The sequence below is a fragment of the Galleria mellonella genome, unplaced genomic scaffold (assembly GCF_026898425.1).
Source record: "Galleria mellonella isolate WM207_F2 unplaced genomic scaffold, CSIRO_AGI_GalMel_v1 utg65, whole genome shotgun sequence".
NCBI classification, from domain to species: Eukaryota; Metazoa; Arthropoda; class Insecta; order Lepidoptera; family Pyralidae; genus Galleria; species Galleria mellonella.
In genome coordinates, this window is record NW_026442138.1 from 390,303 (window position 1) to 408,368 (window position 18,066).

General features: G+C 37.3%; 1 protein-coding gene across 2 annotated transcripts in view; it reads left to right on the top strand.

The window, feature by feature from the left end:
* Positions 1-1,947: 1,947 nt before the first annotated feature.
* LOC113518612 (paired box protein Pax-1) overlaps positions 1,948-18,066 on the top strand; it is a 32,262-nt gene continuing 16,143 nt past the window's right edge. Inside the window, exon 1 of one of the 2 annotated variants that reach the window (XM_052900683.1) lies at positions 1,948-2,199. In XM_052900683.1, the coding sequence (XP_052756643.1) occupies positions 2,118-2,199 (82 nt within the window). In that variant the 5' untranslated portion in view covers positions 1,948-2,117. The remainder of the gene's footprint in view (positions 2,200-18,066) is intronic. The other variant, XM_052900681.1, reaches the window with a different exon arrangement.

Here is an 18,066-nt window from a genome sequence, read left to right on the forward strand (position 1 = left end):
TAGACAATGTTACCTACTACAGATGGACGGATCATCTAAACATTGTACCTATTGTGGGAAAGATGATATGGTCAGAATGGGAGTGAATGTGGAAATGATCTCATATTGAGAAGAACGAAAGAGAAAAACATATTACGCAGACCTCAAATAAATTATTGGGATATATATTTTTTTTATACAACTTACGAGTAGAATGGCAAACAAGCTGACGGCCCACCTGATGAAAATGTGAATGATGTTTTTATATTCTAGTTTGACATCCATATAAAATCTATGTGAAAAAAAAGTGTGAAAAACTCAGAACAACTGAATTATTAATCGTATTTTTATAAAAGAATTTAGCGGAAAAACTATTTCCTGAATTTTATTAGTAAATAACTTTTGTAATTTCACGATAAGTTTTTATCATGTAGAGACAGATTGTAACAAAACATAACTAGATTCGAATGGGCATTCTAACAGTTCCTTGAAGAAACATAGACATAGTCATTACCAACTTTAAACTATGTCTAACTGAGAGTGCCAGCCTTGTAGACAATTTTTTTTTATTTATTTATGTACACTTTATTGCACCATTTATAAAATAGTAAACACATTTAACTGTAATAAGAAATGATACAAAAGGCGGCCTTATCGCTAAGCAATCTCTTCCAGACAACCTTTGGGTAGAGAACATTGAAAAAAGAAAGAAAAACAAAGGGTAGGTGGCGCACTATTATATATAAACAAATATATACAAAGATACATATATATGTATATACATATATATACATAAACAAATAAATACATAAACTTAAAAGTACACATACAACAGGAGAGTGACGCTGGAAGATGAAGATAGAACATGGAAAAATAGTTACTTAGTTAAAGGGAGAGATAATGGACTTTCACAGAGGTTTTGAAGCTAGCGAGAGATTGAGCGCACCGAATAGAGGTAACATTGTAACGTTATAGATACCGATGCTGGGCTAATTAATGAATAGTCAACTGCACTCTTGCACATAGTTTTAGGTAATGAGTATTCTTATACTAATTAAAATATTTAAGGACTTTACTAAATAGTATGTATGTCGTATGTAGATCTACAAATAAAGATCACCCTCACACCTTAAGCCTAAATGGTCGCGTACAACGCGGTTTCAGAGATGTTTCCTCCCACGAACACTCAGGTTATGGAATGAACTCCCAGCCGAGGTTTTCCCAAGGGACTACAGCATGGTAAAGAGGTTTCTTCAGGGGCGGCAACGCGCGCGTAATACCTCTGGTATTGCAGGCGTTTATAGGCTATGGTAACCGCTTACCTTCAGGTGGGCCGTATGCTTGTTTGCCACCTCAGTGGTATAAAAAAAAAGATACATAGATACGATTGAAGACCTTAAATACCTAACTACTATACATACTAACTAGGTAGTTTAGCTATATAGTATTAAGTAGGACAACTCTTTTAAAAACTGTGATGATTAGATACTTGGAATCAGTGCTAAAACAACGCTTACATCACGAAATTGTTATCACAAACGTAATTGAAAATTAAAACAACACGCTCTCCGGATCAAATTAACGAACATAAAAAATCAATTACAACGCGACATACACGGCGGTCGTAACAGCCAGTACTTACACAAACACATACACAAACTAGATTGTTTATACATAGTGCTCCCACTGGCCATGCTATGTGCACGCAGCCTGCCTACTCGAGCGGGACCGCTTCCTCAGCTCTCGTCGCGCCTCCGGCCGAGCGCAGCCGACCGAATGGGAAAACAGACATTTCTATACTGCCTTAATATACAATACTGGACCCTACCCGTAAAGAGTAAGGTTGAAAATAGGGTGATGAAATTTGAGGACGCATCAACACGCTTCAAATAGGACGCGACATGGAAAAAGGAAAGCGTTCGAAATGAAGCGCGGCGATTGGCCGACGCGCACCAATGGCGGCGGAAGGCGGGCCGGCGCATAGATCGCTGGCGGGCAGCTGCGCCGGCGCACATGTCACATCACAGCCGCCCGGGCTGAGGTGAACGTGCCGACGCGATCTCATGCGGTCTCTCATCTCCGGTTGCGACGAGGTTTCGTTGTGGGTCTAGTTGGGGTATGTGTGGTGTGGATGTGCCATGATGCTGGGCGGCATGGATGGCAAGGAGTATGGTGCGCTGCACGCCGCAGCGGCTGCCGCCGGCTACGCTATGGATGCTAGTGAGTGGAATTCACGTTTGATTTCTAACAATATTATTTTCACCAACTTTGTAAACTGTAAAAAATATATGCGGACCAAAATTTGGTTATTTCTAAATATTAAATATATTAGGTACTTTTCGGAAAACACAACCCACGTTGAAATATCGTCTATAAAAATCAGGTATATTTACCTGTAATCGAGTACCGTTAAGTTCCCGTTGTGAAAATTTTAAATGTGTAAACAATGCGAAAGTATTAACGTAAAAGTATTACTACAAACATCAAATAAAAAGAGCTTTAGATTCGCCTATGTTTTCCTAATCTTAGCAATTTAAAAGATTCCGCTTGTCAGGCGGGAATAATTATTTTATTGAAGTTTTCATTAGTTACCACATTTGATTCCTGTCATTTCCTCCAAAGAGCGCTATCACAACTATTATCTTTGACTTCCTTAAGCACAGCTATACTTACAATTGCTTCATACAATGATATTTTTAGTCTCTTCCAAATAATTACTCCCAGAATTGTTATTTGATTTATATGATCTAATATAGAGCTTTCAATTATTTCAATTCATTTCCTTACTGATATTTTATTATTTGCTTTTTTAATATCTCATTTTTTTTTTATTTCTCCGTGTTTCTCCTTTCCATTCTCCTCCACCATTATTTCATATACTTCAAACAACTGTCTCTTTCTCATTTTAGTTACGCTTCAAACATTTTTTTCTTTATGCTATTGGTTTTACCTATATTCACTCTCTCTTAACTCTTATTTACTTTTCTCAGTAGGTCCTACCTACGTTCTAGTCCTTTAGTTTGGAGGACACGTAAAGCCGTCATCCGATCTTCTAGAAAACTACCCTAGAAACTATTGACACCAGGAGGCCAATTCTCGTTCATTCGAATGAATCACGAAATCGAGAAAAAGTTCGAATTCGAACATTTCTCGAGCGAAAATCATGTTACATTATTCTGGGTATGTCGATTTCGAGATTTCTCGAGGGAAGGCCAATCGATATGCTTCGAATGGTCGTGAGCACTCGAGACGGATATATATATATATATATATATATATATATATATATATATATATATATATATATATATATATATATATATATATATATATATATATATATATCAAACTTACTCTACAGCCGCTACTAAGTACGCCTAGTTTTTTATAAAGATCATGGTGCTTGCGTCCTCGGTGTAGGTATGTGGATATATTTGTTCTAATGTCTACTGATTTAACTCATTCTTCCGGTTTCTAAGTTTCTACAACTTTTAGTGAGGATAAACATTATGTATCTGCAAGTTACAAATGGTCTTTTAAATGGTCTTTTTTCATTCTCATCTATCACCCTTCACTGGTGCTCCGCCGGCGTATCCCGTTAGCGCAGGCGGGGTTACCATACCATTTTCACCCATCAAAAAAAAGACACGTTGTCATCTTCGCACGGGTAGATAGATTTTCGAAAATAATATAGGTATAGTTTAGGTTGCTCGCTGGTAATGTAGCTTTCTATTGGTGAAAGAATTTTTAAAATCGGTTGAGTAGTTGTTAGGTTTATCAATAATAAGTTAAATTTTAAAAAGGAAGACTACATACGTTGTGTTTGCATGGCTGTGTTTCGGTTTGAAGGGTGGGATATGGCGTGAATTTACAGGGTACAGAGAAATAACACCTGAGTCCTCAGGAATGGCAACGCATGGGGGGTAACATGGGCAAAACAGTATACTCTGTTATGTCCATGGTACTGCTCATGTCTATAGGCGACGGTTACCACTTTCCATCAGGTGGGCCGTCAGCTTGTTTGCCATTCTAAGTTGTATAGAAAAATACAGACTTACTATGAAATTTGATATAACACATTCTGTATGGGATGTAGATGGACATATGACAGGTACTTTTCATCCAAATCGCGCGGACGAAGTCGTGGATGAAAGCTAATAGTAGCTTGTAAACATAAGTAATATGCTTGACTAGAAAAGCTGGATGGGTGAAACAATATCTAAAGATAAACCAGTGATGCAATGATTTGCTATTCCCGATGACCCCCGTGTACCTGGCTGGCTGGTCAGACACGAGTTTATCGACAATTTACGTCACACCACTGACGCTCAATGATGTGACACTATCTATCAGTTTCATTAATAATGAACTGACCACCGTTTGGCACATGCCTCATTGAATAATAAACAACTTTAAATAAATCGAGATAATAAACTTTGTCTACAGTTTGACCGCTAAGGTGACGTATCTCGTTATTACATTGTATACTGAATTTATTTTGAGAAGTAGGTATCTACCATTGATTCCTATACCGGGACCTACCATTCACCGTGTAGGTCCTGGTATAGAATAGGCCACATCTTCCTTTCCCGTTGATATCGTAAAAGGAGACTAAGGAAGCTTGTAGTCGAGGGAACAGTCACTGAACTTAGCATACAGGGTATTTTTGTATACTGATTCATGCGAGTTAAGCCGCAAGACATCGCTAGTAATTAACAAAATAGTCTTTCATATATTAGCAAGCTCATACTATTTTTTTTTTATACAACTTAGAATGGCAAACAAGCAGACAACCCACCAGATGGAAAGTGGTAACCGTCGCCTATAGACATGAGCAGTACCGTGGACATAACAGAGTATACTGTTTCACCCATGATATCCCCCCATGCGTAACCATTCCTGAGGACTCAGGTGTTATTCCTTTGTACCCTGTAAATTCAGTGCTTACTTAGTAGTGTCACAATCTAAATTAGCATCTTTTATTTACGACAGACAATATTTGTTTATCTTTATTAATAATTTGAAATCCGATAAAAAACAAATTTTATACTACTGAAGTAGTCAATAGGCATACAGCTCTCCTAATTGTAAACTGTTACCCTATAGCCTATTAAAGCGTACAATATCCATTATCCAGTATCCAATATCCAGGATCTTTACGCGCGCCTTTCCAACCCTGAGAAACTTCTATACCGCTTTTTTTAAGAACCGCATGCTGTAGAGTCTCGAAAAAAGCTTGAAAGAGAGTTCATTTCATACACTGATCGTTAGTGCGAGGAAGCATCTCTGGAAGCTGAAATAATTCTGAAAATTATAAAGATTTTAAGCTGTTTAAAATTCTACCTTTTATATACCTAATAATATAATAAAACTTTATTAACAAATACAGGGTTGCATTGTTACAATTTTTTGCCCTAGATAGATAGATACTCTTTATTGTTTCCTCCAAAAGATTACAATAGTAAACTTATTATAAATATAAATAATTATAAGAAATAATCACAAGGAGAAAACATTACAAATTGGATTATTATGTCAGTAATTTTCAATAAAGTCGCATTATACATGCTCGTAATAGTAAGGAGCGCAAAGAAAAGATCGACCTATCACGTGACGCAGCTTGACTGTTCATGACCACACCCAATGTCGCACGTAATGAATCTGCTCTATTGCTCTCGTCTGTATCTCTTAAGAGATAGCATAGTGCCCTTGTGTAGGTAGCGCAGTTTTTTTTTAATGGATGATAATGGAATGGTAGCCCCACCCGCGCTATCGGTATACACCAGTGAAGGATGATAGGTGAGGATGAAGTAGGTCAGTTAGCAAATCGTGTCGAATTCAACAAGAATTGTTCACGATGCTTTCCAGGGGGGAACCACGTGGAGGTTGCCCTAATATTGCTAGCAATGGAGCTATCAAACTCCATTGCTAACAATCCCTTTCCCCCCTAGGTAGCGCAGTTGTATTATCAAAAAAGTTAATGACGTCACTTTAAATTACTTACTGATCGAAAGGGATTAAATAACACTAATGCCGTTATTATAATAGTATAGACTTTCGGAATGAACTAAGATTTATACTAACTAAGATATATATATTGTTCTTTTTTAATATTTTTCTGGACCTCATACTGAAAAAATATCTATTCACTGTCAACTAAAGAAAATAGAAACCAACAAAAAAATAGGTTACGCCTACATTCTAGATTACATTTCTCCAAAAACACGAACACAGGAAAAACCTACCATTCTCAATGTTATAGTTAGTTTAGTAAACACGTCGGCATTAGGGGGAAAGGGATTGTTAGTAATGGAGACTAAGAATCCCATTGCTAGCAATATACCCGACCAGGCCGATCTCCTCGCGGTTCCTCCTGGAAACTATCATGATTTAATTCCTGTGCTGACTGGCCCGTTTTCATTCTCATCTATCACCCTTCACTGGTGCTCCGCCAGCGTATCCCGTTAGCGCAGGCGGGATTACCATACCATTTTCACCCATCAAAAAAAAAAACACGTCGGCATTACGTGTTCACTAAACTTACTAGAATGTGAAAGAGAAGAAATGAGTGGTTTTAGATAAACAATTTAATGCCCAAAACGTGCAACATCATTTAAACTTTTACGTGAACGAAATTGGAGATTGAAAAAATTGCAACTTTATTTACTTGGTATAGGTACGTGAGTAGCTACTTACGAGTATATGATGTTATATAAGCGACACGTTATTATACAACATGTAGTCATAATATACATACTATAATTATATTTGGCAAATGATAACATTGTTATACCCTCCCAGCTATTATCTCTCAATCGGCAGCATGGCACAGTGACTATAGAATAAAAAATGGTATTGAAATAAAATTAATTGACTCATATTTCTTAAAAAAAAGATGTAAATATTATTCAATAAAACAATATCATAAAGAGTTTTTTTGTTTGTAATGGAAAAATAAAAAAAAAAATACTTTGCAGATTTTAAGAATTCTTTTACTAAGAATGTTACATTATTAGGGATTAATATGGGTTGTAAAAAAAAAACATACTATCTATGTTTTTTTTTTAATAAAATACAATACTTAATTATACGTGAATATAAAACTATATCTCGATGTATTACGCGCATCGATAACATAATAGGAGCCACGGTGTTTTTTTTTTAATGGGTGATAACGGAATGGCCCCACCCGCGCTATCGGTATACACCGACGGGGCACCAGTGAAGGATGATAGGTGAGGATGAAGCAGGCCAGTTAGCCCATCGTGACGAATTCAACAATAATTGTTCACGATGGTTTCCAGGGGGAACCACGTGGAGGTCGACCTAATAGGGCATATTGCTAGCAATGCGGCTGTCAAACTCCATTGCTAACAATCCCTTTCCCCCGCCACGCTATGTTATGTTATACTATGTCTATGTTATGATTTTTTAATGGATGATAATGGAATGGTTACACTGGCGGGGCACCAGTGAGAGATGATAGGTGAGGACAAAAATACAGGTCAGTTAGCCCATCGTGATGAATACATCTGGAATTCAGCACGATGGTTTCTAGGGGGGATTACGGGGAGGTCGACCTGATAGGGTATATTGCTAGCAATGGGACTGATAGTCCGCATTACTAACAATCCCTTCCCCCCTATGTTATGTATTTGATACGCTATATCTTTAATGTTTCTGAATAAATTTTAAATTGCAATCGACATCTTACTTACTCCTATATTGAGACATTTTAATTTGTTTACGATTCAACAATTTACGACCTTGTCGAACAGAAATAATATATTTAATCTATATTTATAATAAATCTGTAGAGAGGTCAATTCTGTACATGAAATATATTTCCAAAATAACTATCAGGCGGTGATTAGTGATCGATACTGATGGCAAAAATGCAATCAGTAAAATTTTTGTCTGTCTGTATGTATGTCCGTTATAGAAACAAAAACTACTCGACGGATTTTAACGAAACTTGGTACAATTATTCTTCATACTCTTGGGCAGGTTATAGTATAGTTTTCATCACGCTACGATCAATAGGAGCAAAGCAGTGAAGGGAAATGTAGGGAAAACGGGAAAAGTTACTCCATTTTTAAGCTTCTGTCGCGTGTGTAGCGTTAATGGCCACTTTTTAAAATGTAAAAATTAATAATAAAATATTCTTACAAAATCGACTACTTTTACTTTATTAATAAATTAATTTAATATCGACGACTCCATCCACGTGACCAGAGTATGCGGATAGACAGGGATATTTTTTATTTATTTATTTATTACACAATAAAGTCTTTGTATTTGTATTTTATTCATTAGTACATGTACGTGTACAAGGCGAACTTAATGCTAATAACTCCCTTTTCTCCTTGTCTCTCCTAGTCAACGTTAGGAAAGTGTCAGAATACACGAATGTGGTACTAGTAATACTTGATATAGATATATACTAAAATTATATATATATATATATATATATATATATATATATATATATATATATATATATATATATATATATATATATTTATATATATATATATATATATATATATATAGTCGGTAGTCCAACCAATATACCCAACCAGATCGACCTCCTCGCGGTTCCCCCTGGTAACTATCATGATTAATTCCTGATAACTTCATCATGATGGACTAACTGGCCTGTTTTCATTCTCATCTATCATATAGGGATACGCTGGGATACGGGATACGTTATCATTCCATTTTCATCCAATTAAAAAAAAATACAACGTGAATGCTCAATTTTATTACTATTTTTTAGTCATTGAGGTATTGAGAGATAATAAACAAATACAATCGCTTTAAATACATTTGTAACGTTAGTAATCATTGAAGAAACAACGTCAGGAATATCGTGTGCCGTACACGGAATAAAACAGAGTGAATGTCCTTTAAAATTGGTGAGAAATTGGCATTGCGCAGACGCAGCGTTGCAGTAGTAGGGAGGCGCGGACGCGGGCGCGGGCGCGGACGCGGGCGCGGTTTATCGACGAGTTCAGGGGCCGTCAAGGGTTATCTATAGCGATAAACGACGCGCGTCACTAATGTTTGTACACACAACATTAATTGGTAAAAGCGTGAATAATTACTGGTTGTTTGATTACAATTATTTTGTTTAATACCTCAACCGTTAGTATGTATGTGACTGCCAACACTCGAACTTTGACCGCCGTCATTACTACCAGAAGTTTTACAACCTTCCATGTTAGCCCTGAATTTCCGACTGTCATTTCGTCCGTGCGTGTTTTGCAACGCGTGTTTCAACTCAAAACGAGGCGTTATCATGCTGTAGTCTTTTGGAAAAACCTAGACAGGGAGGGATTCATTAACTATCATTTAAAACTAACTACAACAGGTATAAAAATTAGATTTACTCAGTGCATTCTTTGTATGTAGGAATTTTCCCTTATGTATATAGCATAGATAAAGGGTTTTAGAAAATCTACTTATCTATGTCTAGACTAGGAGACAGTTGTTATATGTTTGTATAGAAAATGGAAATATTGAGAAACGACAAAGTTTTTTAATCTGTTACTTACTCGATAGGCTTTGTCATGCCCAAGTTTTATTTCCACAAAACCTTAATAAAACCAATATCTATATATTCCGTGCCATATTCCAATCATTTAAATGAGAAGTTTACCGGCAATGATGCCCTATCGTTTCTCAGCTTTTTGGTTAAGATCATGGTTAAAGTAATGCACTTAATAATTATTAATTAACAAAATAATTAATACGGGTTTAATTTCATTCCATTTTCAAAATACACTCAACAAACTAGTTACGGTTTTCGTTACTGGTTCCGTTTTGCACAGCTTATTTAAAGCCAGGGAACTACAGATAATTTAAACTGCGGAATATCGTTTTTTTTGATGGGTGAAAATGATATGGTAACGGTAACTCCGCCTGCGCTAATGGGATACGCTGGCGGAGCACTAGTGAAGGGTGATAGATGAGAATGAAAACAGGCCAGTTAGCCCATCATGATGAATTCATCAGGAATTAACCATGACAGTTTTCAGGTGGAACAGCGAGGAGGTCGACCTGGTTGGGTATATTGTTAGCAATGAGATTCTCAGTCTCCATTACTAACAATCCCTTTCCCCCCGCGGGATATCGTTAAAGTAACACATGGGATCTGTAAAAAGATGATATTAGGCAGGGGGAAGCACAAAGGCTTAGCTGATCCCATACGCGAATAAAAGATGAGATAAGATACAGTTTCCAAGACTATTAAATATATAATTATATTATTATCTGCGTCGATACCGAAGCAAGAAGCTAAGCTTACAATGTAATAGCTGTATATTGTTAAACAGTGTAAAGGGCAGGTCGCCAAGGTGTCGCGGAGGCCCACGAGCGGCACTATCGGTGGGGTCGTAATAATCGGCCGCGGGTTATCCAGCCACGAGCCAACATACGCACACACACATATAATTATACGTACACCGGCCGTATCGGTTCGATTTTAATGATCAAACCATTTTTATAGTTAACTAACTGTACCATGGCTTTGCACGAGTCAACAAGGGCATAAAATACCCTACATGTTATTAAGATGACCGACTATAGATTTACTATGGAATCAAGTCCCAAAAGAAGTATTTCCGAACAGATACGACAATGAGACTTCTAAGAAAAGAGCATATTCCTTTCCCTAAATATCGGCAACACAGCTGTAATTTTTCTGATGTTATCGATGTCTATGGGCGTCGGTAGTCACTTACCATCCAGTAAGCGTTACGCCCGTTTGCTCATTATGTTATAAAAAAACAATACTTAATCCATCTTACATAAAACTAAACTGATATTTAAAAAAAAAAAAGAAAGAATTGGAGACAAAAAAAACTATTAAAATATAAAATTTCATATTATAGAAGAAGAAAGAAATAATTTAATCGAAGAAGCATGCGGCCCACACAGTAGCGCACGAAACGAGAACAAAAGAAATCAAAACAAAACAAAACAAACAAAAGAAAATAATAATTGTATACAAATAGAAAGCAATTAAATTATATTAATAATCAATAAACAAACAAACAAACAAACAGTAGGATAAGTCTTGAATCCAACATCGATTTCAATCCAAATCTATTGCTAATGACAGTTTAATACTGTACTCATGTAAATTCTCACGCATCACTCATTTGAAACAGTATCGAGTGATTTTGGTTTTTTTTTGATGGGTGAAAATGGTATGGTAACCCCGCCTGCGCTAACGGGATACGCTGGCGGAGCACCAGTGAAGGGTGATCGATGAGAATGAAAACAGGCCAGTTAGCCCATCATGATGAATTCATCAGGAATTAACCATTATAGTTTCCAGGGGGAACTGCGAGGAGGTCGACCTGGTTGGGTATATTACTAGCAATGGGATTCTCAGTCTCTATTACTAACAATCCCTTTCCCCCAAGTGATTTTGGTTAGGACATGTATTGCGACGTGGAGTGGAATTGAATTCTGTCCGCTTCGAAATTTTTTAATTTCAATAATTATTGAAATGGTATGTGTATATATGTTTTAATAGTGTTTCTATACCAATTTACTTTTTTTATATTTGTTTTTTTTTTTAATTGTAATTAATAAACGCAATTACCGATTTAAAAAAAATATTTATCTATAGAAAGCTACATTACCAGCAAGTACAATGGGTTGTGTTTTACTAAAAAAACCGTGTACCAGGTTGGGTCATTAGTAAGAAAAAATAAACCAATAAATTGTCGTAATACCAGTGTCAGAAAAAAAAATCTCGAATTCCTTGTTAAAATTTCGTATATTTCTCTGCCGTTAGTTTTTTTAAATCTATGAATAATAATTCTATTTTTAAATAGTAAAGTTAATTGGCTATACTTAAAGTATGTATGTTTGTTTGTTTGTCCGGACCGACAACAAATAAGACGGGCTACCGCCGTCATATTTGTCCCCGGCTCCGGCGCGGGAGAAATCCGAGCCGCGGCCGGCGCAGGCGCAGAGCAAATAAACTATAAAACGGTAATCGTAGGAACAGGGAGCGAGTCTGTACAGATGTAAACATTTATACATCGGAATTACCTATCCATAACTCCCACTTCTACACCAAATCTTTGCAGTGCAAGCTGCATGACTTTGGAATTCCCTCCCAAATGATACCAAAATGACATAGACCGTTGTTGCCTTGAAAGCAAAATTATATATACTCGTGTCATCATAAGGATCATAATATGAAACATATGTTTATTATTTTATTTTTCTTTTTTTACATTACTAAGGTGACAAACAAGCATACGGCCCACCTGATGGTTAGCGGTTACCGGTTATGTATATTCTATTACAATTTTTTTATGCAACTTAGAATTGCAAACAAGCTGACGGCCCACCTGATGGAACGTGGTAACCGTCGCCTATAGACATGAGCAGTACCATGGACATAACATATTGCAATAAAACGTAAAATAAATATTAACACAATCTAATACCTACTATCTACTACTCACCAGAGGGAGACTTTGTACAAAAGTCGATTGCTTGGGTACCTCTGTCCCATTCGTGTTTCTACCGTGAAGCAGTTGTGTTTGCATGGCTGTGTTTCGGTTTGAAGGGTGGGATATGGCGTGAATTTACTGGGTACAGAGGAATAACATCTGAGTCCTCAGGAGTGGCAACGCATGGGCAGTATCATGGGCGAAACAGTATACTCTGTTATGTCCATGGTACTGCTCATGTCTATAGGCGACGGTTACCACTTTACATCAGGTGGGCCGTCAGCTTGTTTGCCATTCTAAGTTGTATAAAAAAAAAAAAAATCTAATATCTATATACTAATGAGGAAAGAAATTGTTAGTAATCCATTACTAGCGATATACCCTGGCAGGTCGACCTCCATGTGGTCCTCCCTGGAAACCATCGTGCTGAATTCTATCATCACGATGGGCTAACTAAACTGCCTTTTTATTCTCACCTATTATCCCTCACTGGTGCCCCGCCAACGTATAGCGTTAACACAGGCGGGGTTGCCATTACATTATTATCCATTAAGAAAAAACCTTTACCTCTTTCAATATCTACCATTTATATGAGTGGTTGCTAAAGTTGAAAAGTCATGTTGTTTACTCATATACTCTCACCTCTGCCCATACCCCATTATTATAATAACTGCTTTGAAAGACTGTTGGTATTTCTGCCACTGTTAATGGTATGCAATGCAGGGCACCAGTGAAGGATGACGCAAAAAGAATGGCGTCAGTCCAGTGAGCCCATCGCGGCGAAATTGACTAGAAATTAACTGCGACGGTTTTCAAGGGGGAATCGCATAGAGCTCAACCTGACAGGGTATATTGCTAGCAATGGGAACTAATCTCTTTATTACTAATATCAAAGTAATCCAATATTATCCGTATTAGTAAAATTTGTTCATAATATGTAATGTAAGTCGACACCGCAAAGTCTAAATACATGAGTACACATTGTCTAAAGTTACAATGTCCTGTAAATTACTTCTGTTTGTTAAGTCAATGTTTGGACAAAGGGCTTGCTTTGGTTTTTGATCAATATCGTATTTTAAACTTTATCTTTTCAATAATAAAGGCTATTTCGTTATTTGTGTATTATTATTGAAGAGTTTATCTTTTCCTAGGTAGTTTATTTGTTTCGGTTTAGCCGACATTAGCCGAAATCGCCGCCGCTATCCTATTTGTTTCGCTTGCCGTCTAATCGTGTTTCTTTTTTTTGCAACAAAATTTCGGTGTAGGTATAAAAAACCTACATAATATTTTGTTCTAGTTTTCTTCTAAATATTATAAATAATATTATAATTTAAATAATGAAAAACTAGTTTTTGTCTGCACGTTCTATTTTAACAGAATAAAATGGAAATAGGTGAGAGACAAATGGGTTTATTAGGATAAACTATGAAATATCGAAAGTTCTGTGATTCTATGATGTTTACGGAAGTGCTCGTGTCTATTGGCGACGGTTGTGTGCGGGCCGTCAATTTGGTTATCATTCAAAATGTAATAAAAATAGTGTAAAACTTTTGATCTCAAAACGAGACAAGTATCTACTGTTTACTCCAATAAAAACAGCGATATACAATTATGAAATGTAAAAACAAAATGTTAAAATCTGTTCAAAATTGGAGACAGACTAACATAATGTATTAAAAAGAAATATCAATGAACTACCTAAATTATATTATTGCCATAAAAAATTACAATCTTATTACGAAGCAGAAGAAAATCTGTAGAGATTAATAGAAAACACTGTTTAACGATAAGGCCGTCCACTGTTTTCTTTACCTTTTTTACCTTGCTTCTTGTAATGATAGATAGATAGATAAACTTTTTATTTTTTAAATAAAAAACAATACATAAAATACAAAAATATAGTTTCGCCACGTGTGTCGCAGTGACCCAAATAGACATCAGCTCAGTGATAGTTTTGCTTAAAAGCAAACCACTGATTTTCAGCTGCAGCCTGAGGTTAGGCTGCTAATGCTGTTTTTAAACTATTTCCTCTAGAAGGAAGCTCTCAATTTGTCTGCATATTTTTGTGGTTCGCGTTTTTTAATTTGGAAATTTTTATTTTCACTTTTCTTTGTATTGGATTTCCATAATTTACTATCGTATTGATCTTAGGTTGAAGCTGCAGTTTTTTTTCTTTGTGAAGCAAAAACTGCTAACAGACTATTCCGAATTGACTTGTAAACAATCAAATTTATGTTTTAAATTTAAATACTTTCAGTTCAATGTGTCGATATGTATAATAATAATAATAATAAACTCTTTATTGCGCACAGTAGAGATGTATACAAGGAGTATTTATACAGAATGTGCATATACACAAGGCGGCCTTATCGCTAAAAGCAATCTCTTACAGACAACCTGACATAAATAGTAGATAAGTACAGAGAGGAAGGTAGACGTCGCAAGTCAGACACAGTAATTTTTTTTTCAATGGGTAATAATGGTATGGTAACCCCGTCTACGCTATCAATATACACTGGCGGAACACCAGTGATAAATGACTGGTTAGGATTAAAGCAGGTTACTTAGCCCATCCTGACGAATTTAACTAGTATTAGCCACAGTGGTTTCTAGAGGGAACCACGTGGAGGTCGACCTGACAGGGTACAATGCTAGTAATGGGGCTACTTGACCGCATTACTTCATACTACGTTAATCCCTTTCCCCCAGATCTCATGGTCTGTCCCTACCTAACTAATTTCCTATCTGGTCACGTTCCTATACATACAACTGTACGGCTGTAGGTGGCGTCTGCGTCGACACGGAACATCACTTTCGGTGAGGTTTGTTTTTCAAAAGAGCGTGGCCGCAAACGCTACCGGTCGCCGGCGGCCGCTTGCGAGCGCCCGACCGAATTTATCGGCAAACAGCCGTCCACTTCACGGTGGCTTGTTTGAGATCAACCACTCGATGTGCCATTGATTTCACAGCAGCTTCTATCCCGTTGTAACTGACGGTATATGTAGGTATTGGTTTCCTTGGTATTATCGACACTTGATACATCGACGAGGAAAAAAAACTTAAAAATAGAATGTTCATATGATAGTTAAAGACGAAGTTAGATCAGTTAGTCCATCGTCACGAATTCGTAAGGGAGCGACCACGATAGTTTCCCTGAGGAGCTACGTCGATCTGACGACTACAAATATTTTATTATCAACGAGGCCCTTATAGTTTCCACGAGGGACTGGATGGACCTACCTACCTGGAGTGAAAGGGATTGCCTACATTATATCGTACCAGGTCGATCTCCACATGGTTTTCTCTAGAAACCACTGTGCTTAATTCTTTGGCTGACGGCCCACCTGATGTAAAGTGGTAACCGTCGCCTATAGACATGAGCAGTACCATGAACATAACAGAGAATACTGTTTCGCCCATGATACCCCCACGCGTTGCCATTCCTGAGGACTCAGATGTTATTTCTCTGTACCCTGTATATTCACGCCATATCCCACCCTTCAAACCGAAACAGCCATGCAAACACAACTGCTTTACGGTTGAAACACGAATGGGACAGAGGTACTCAAGCAAACGACTTTTGTACAAGGGCTCCCTCTGTTTGTCTCATTCTTGTTGAATTTATCACGATAGGCGACGGACTTGCCTCAAGCTCGCTTATCACACCTCACTGGTGCCCCGCCAGCATTGCCGATGGCGCTGGCGGGGTTACCATTTCATTCTCATCCATTACTTATCTCCTATTGCTTAAGTGTAAAAATTTACATACTTAAATTTTTCTCTGTAAAAAAGTGAAAATGATTTTCTAAAATAATATCGGGACGGGTTGTCTTGTGTATTTTTGCAAGATGGTGGTCATATTCTCTTCTTATAACTAGGTTGGTCAAATATTTATGAAGGTAATGTAAAACAATCAGTACACATTACAATGCCAATTGATATCGGTTTTTTATGTGTTGAATTTATTTATTTTGGATAAACAAACACAATTATACAATTAAATTTATATAACACATCTCGGTTAATTGATAAAACTGGGTATAACGCAACTGTCATTGCTATTGGTATCTACACATAACTGTATCTCCAATCTCGACCAAGGTTTAGAGTTCCGTAGCTAAGGAGCCAAACTTAAATCACACTGCAAAGAGTGCCAATGATCCATAACTATTAAGTTTTAGTCAGAACTAATCGTCATCGGTTTCCGTCCCGTGTGCGCGTGAGCATGTTGATGTTTGCTCACGCATTAGTCGTCGCCGCCGTGTGTCAACACCGTAATGGCGGTAAACATTGCCCCCCCCCCCGGCCCCCTTACTCCACTCCTCCCATCTTGACACTACCCGCCCCCGAGAGCTACTGCACTGTTTTATAAACGAAGTTGACAGAACGTAATTCGATTATAAAGAGTTTGGTTGGAATCGTGACCATGTTCGATCTGAGGGACACATCATTAGTCTCCGAAATCCACGTGAATCAATGAATCTTTGGCACTTAGTTCTCTCTGCCGATCCCGCAAGAGACTTGACGTGATGATAGATAGATTTTGGATCAAATGCCGAAGTTTTCCCAAAAGACTATAGTATGGGATTCTTCAAAAGGGGAGTAAAGAGCTTTCTTCAGGGTCGGCAACACGCGCGTAATACCTCTGGTATTGCAGGCGTTTATAGGTTACGGTAACCGTTTACCATCAGGTGGGCCGTATGCTTGTTTGCCACCTCAGGGGTATAAAAAAATCGATATAATCAAGTTGATAGACCACAAATGAACCTTACCATACTCAGAGACTAATGAGAGACTTTATACAAAAGTGGGCTGCTTGTGTACCTCTGACCCACTCGTGGTACTGTCATAAAGCAGAAATGCTTACGTGGTAGTTTGGAAATTACAGAGTACATAAGCGTAACATCTAAATCCTTAGGAATAGGAAGTCATGAAGGGTGCCATGTACTTCACACATATGTATTCTATAATATCCATGGAGTTTCGTATCTGTAGGTGATGGATGCTACATTCTATTAAGTGGACCGTCACTTCGTTTACTGTTCTAAGTACCAATCATAAAAAAAATGGATCTCAAATGAACTCTGCTTTACCCAAAGATTATATATTTTACAGTAAAATTTAGATTGATAATTGCCGTGTATAGGTCCCGGCATAGAATGGGCCACCCCTTGCTTTCCTGTAGGTGTCGTAAGAGGCGACTAACGGAACTTAATGGTCGAGATATGGGCAGCAGCGTCCCTCTTAAAACGTCAAAACCTAATTGCGGTTACCAAGCTGTTTGTTAAGCGTGGCAACCACTGGTAAAACCCCCCTCATGGGGGAAGCCTATGTTGAGCAGTAGATAGTTACTGGCTGATGGGGTATGATATTTGATAAATATGGAAGAAGCAAAATTTCGTGCGCATTTCGTGTTCCATTATTTTTGCCTACTCTAATTAGAGACAGGCTTTATGGATATATATATATATATATATATATATATAAGCAGTGTAGCACATAAGAATTTGCACTGCCCTACCTCAAACCCCACGTGCGGATATTTTAAAATTACTATACAAATCATAATTGCATTCTTACCAAATAAAAGTGGCGTGGCGTAACAAAT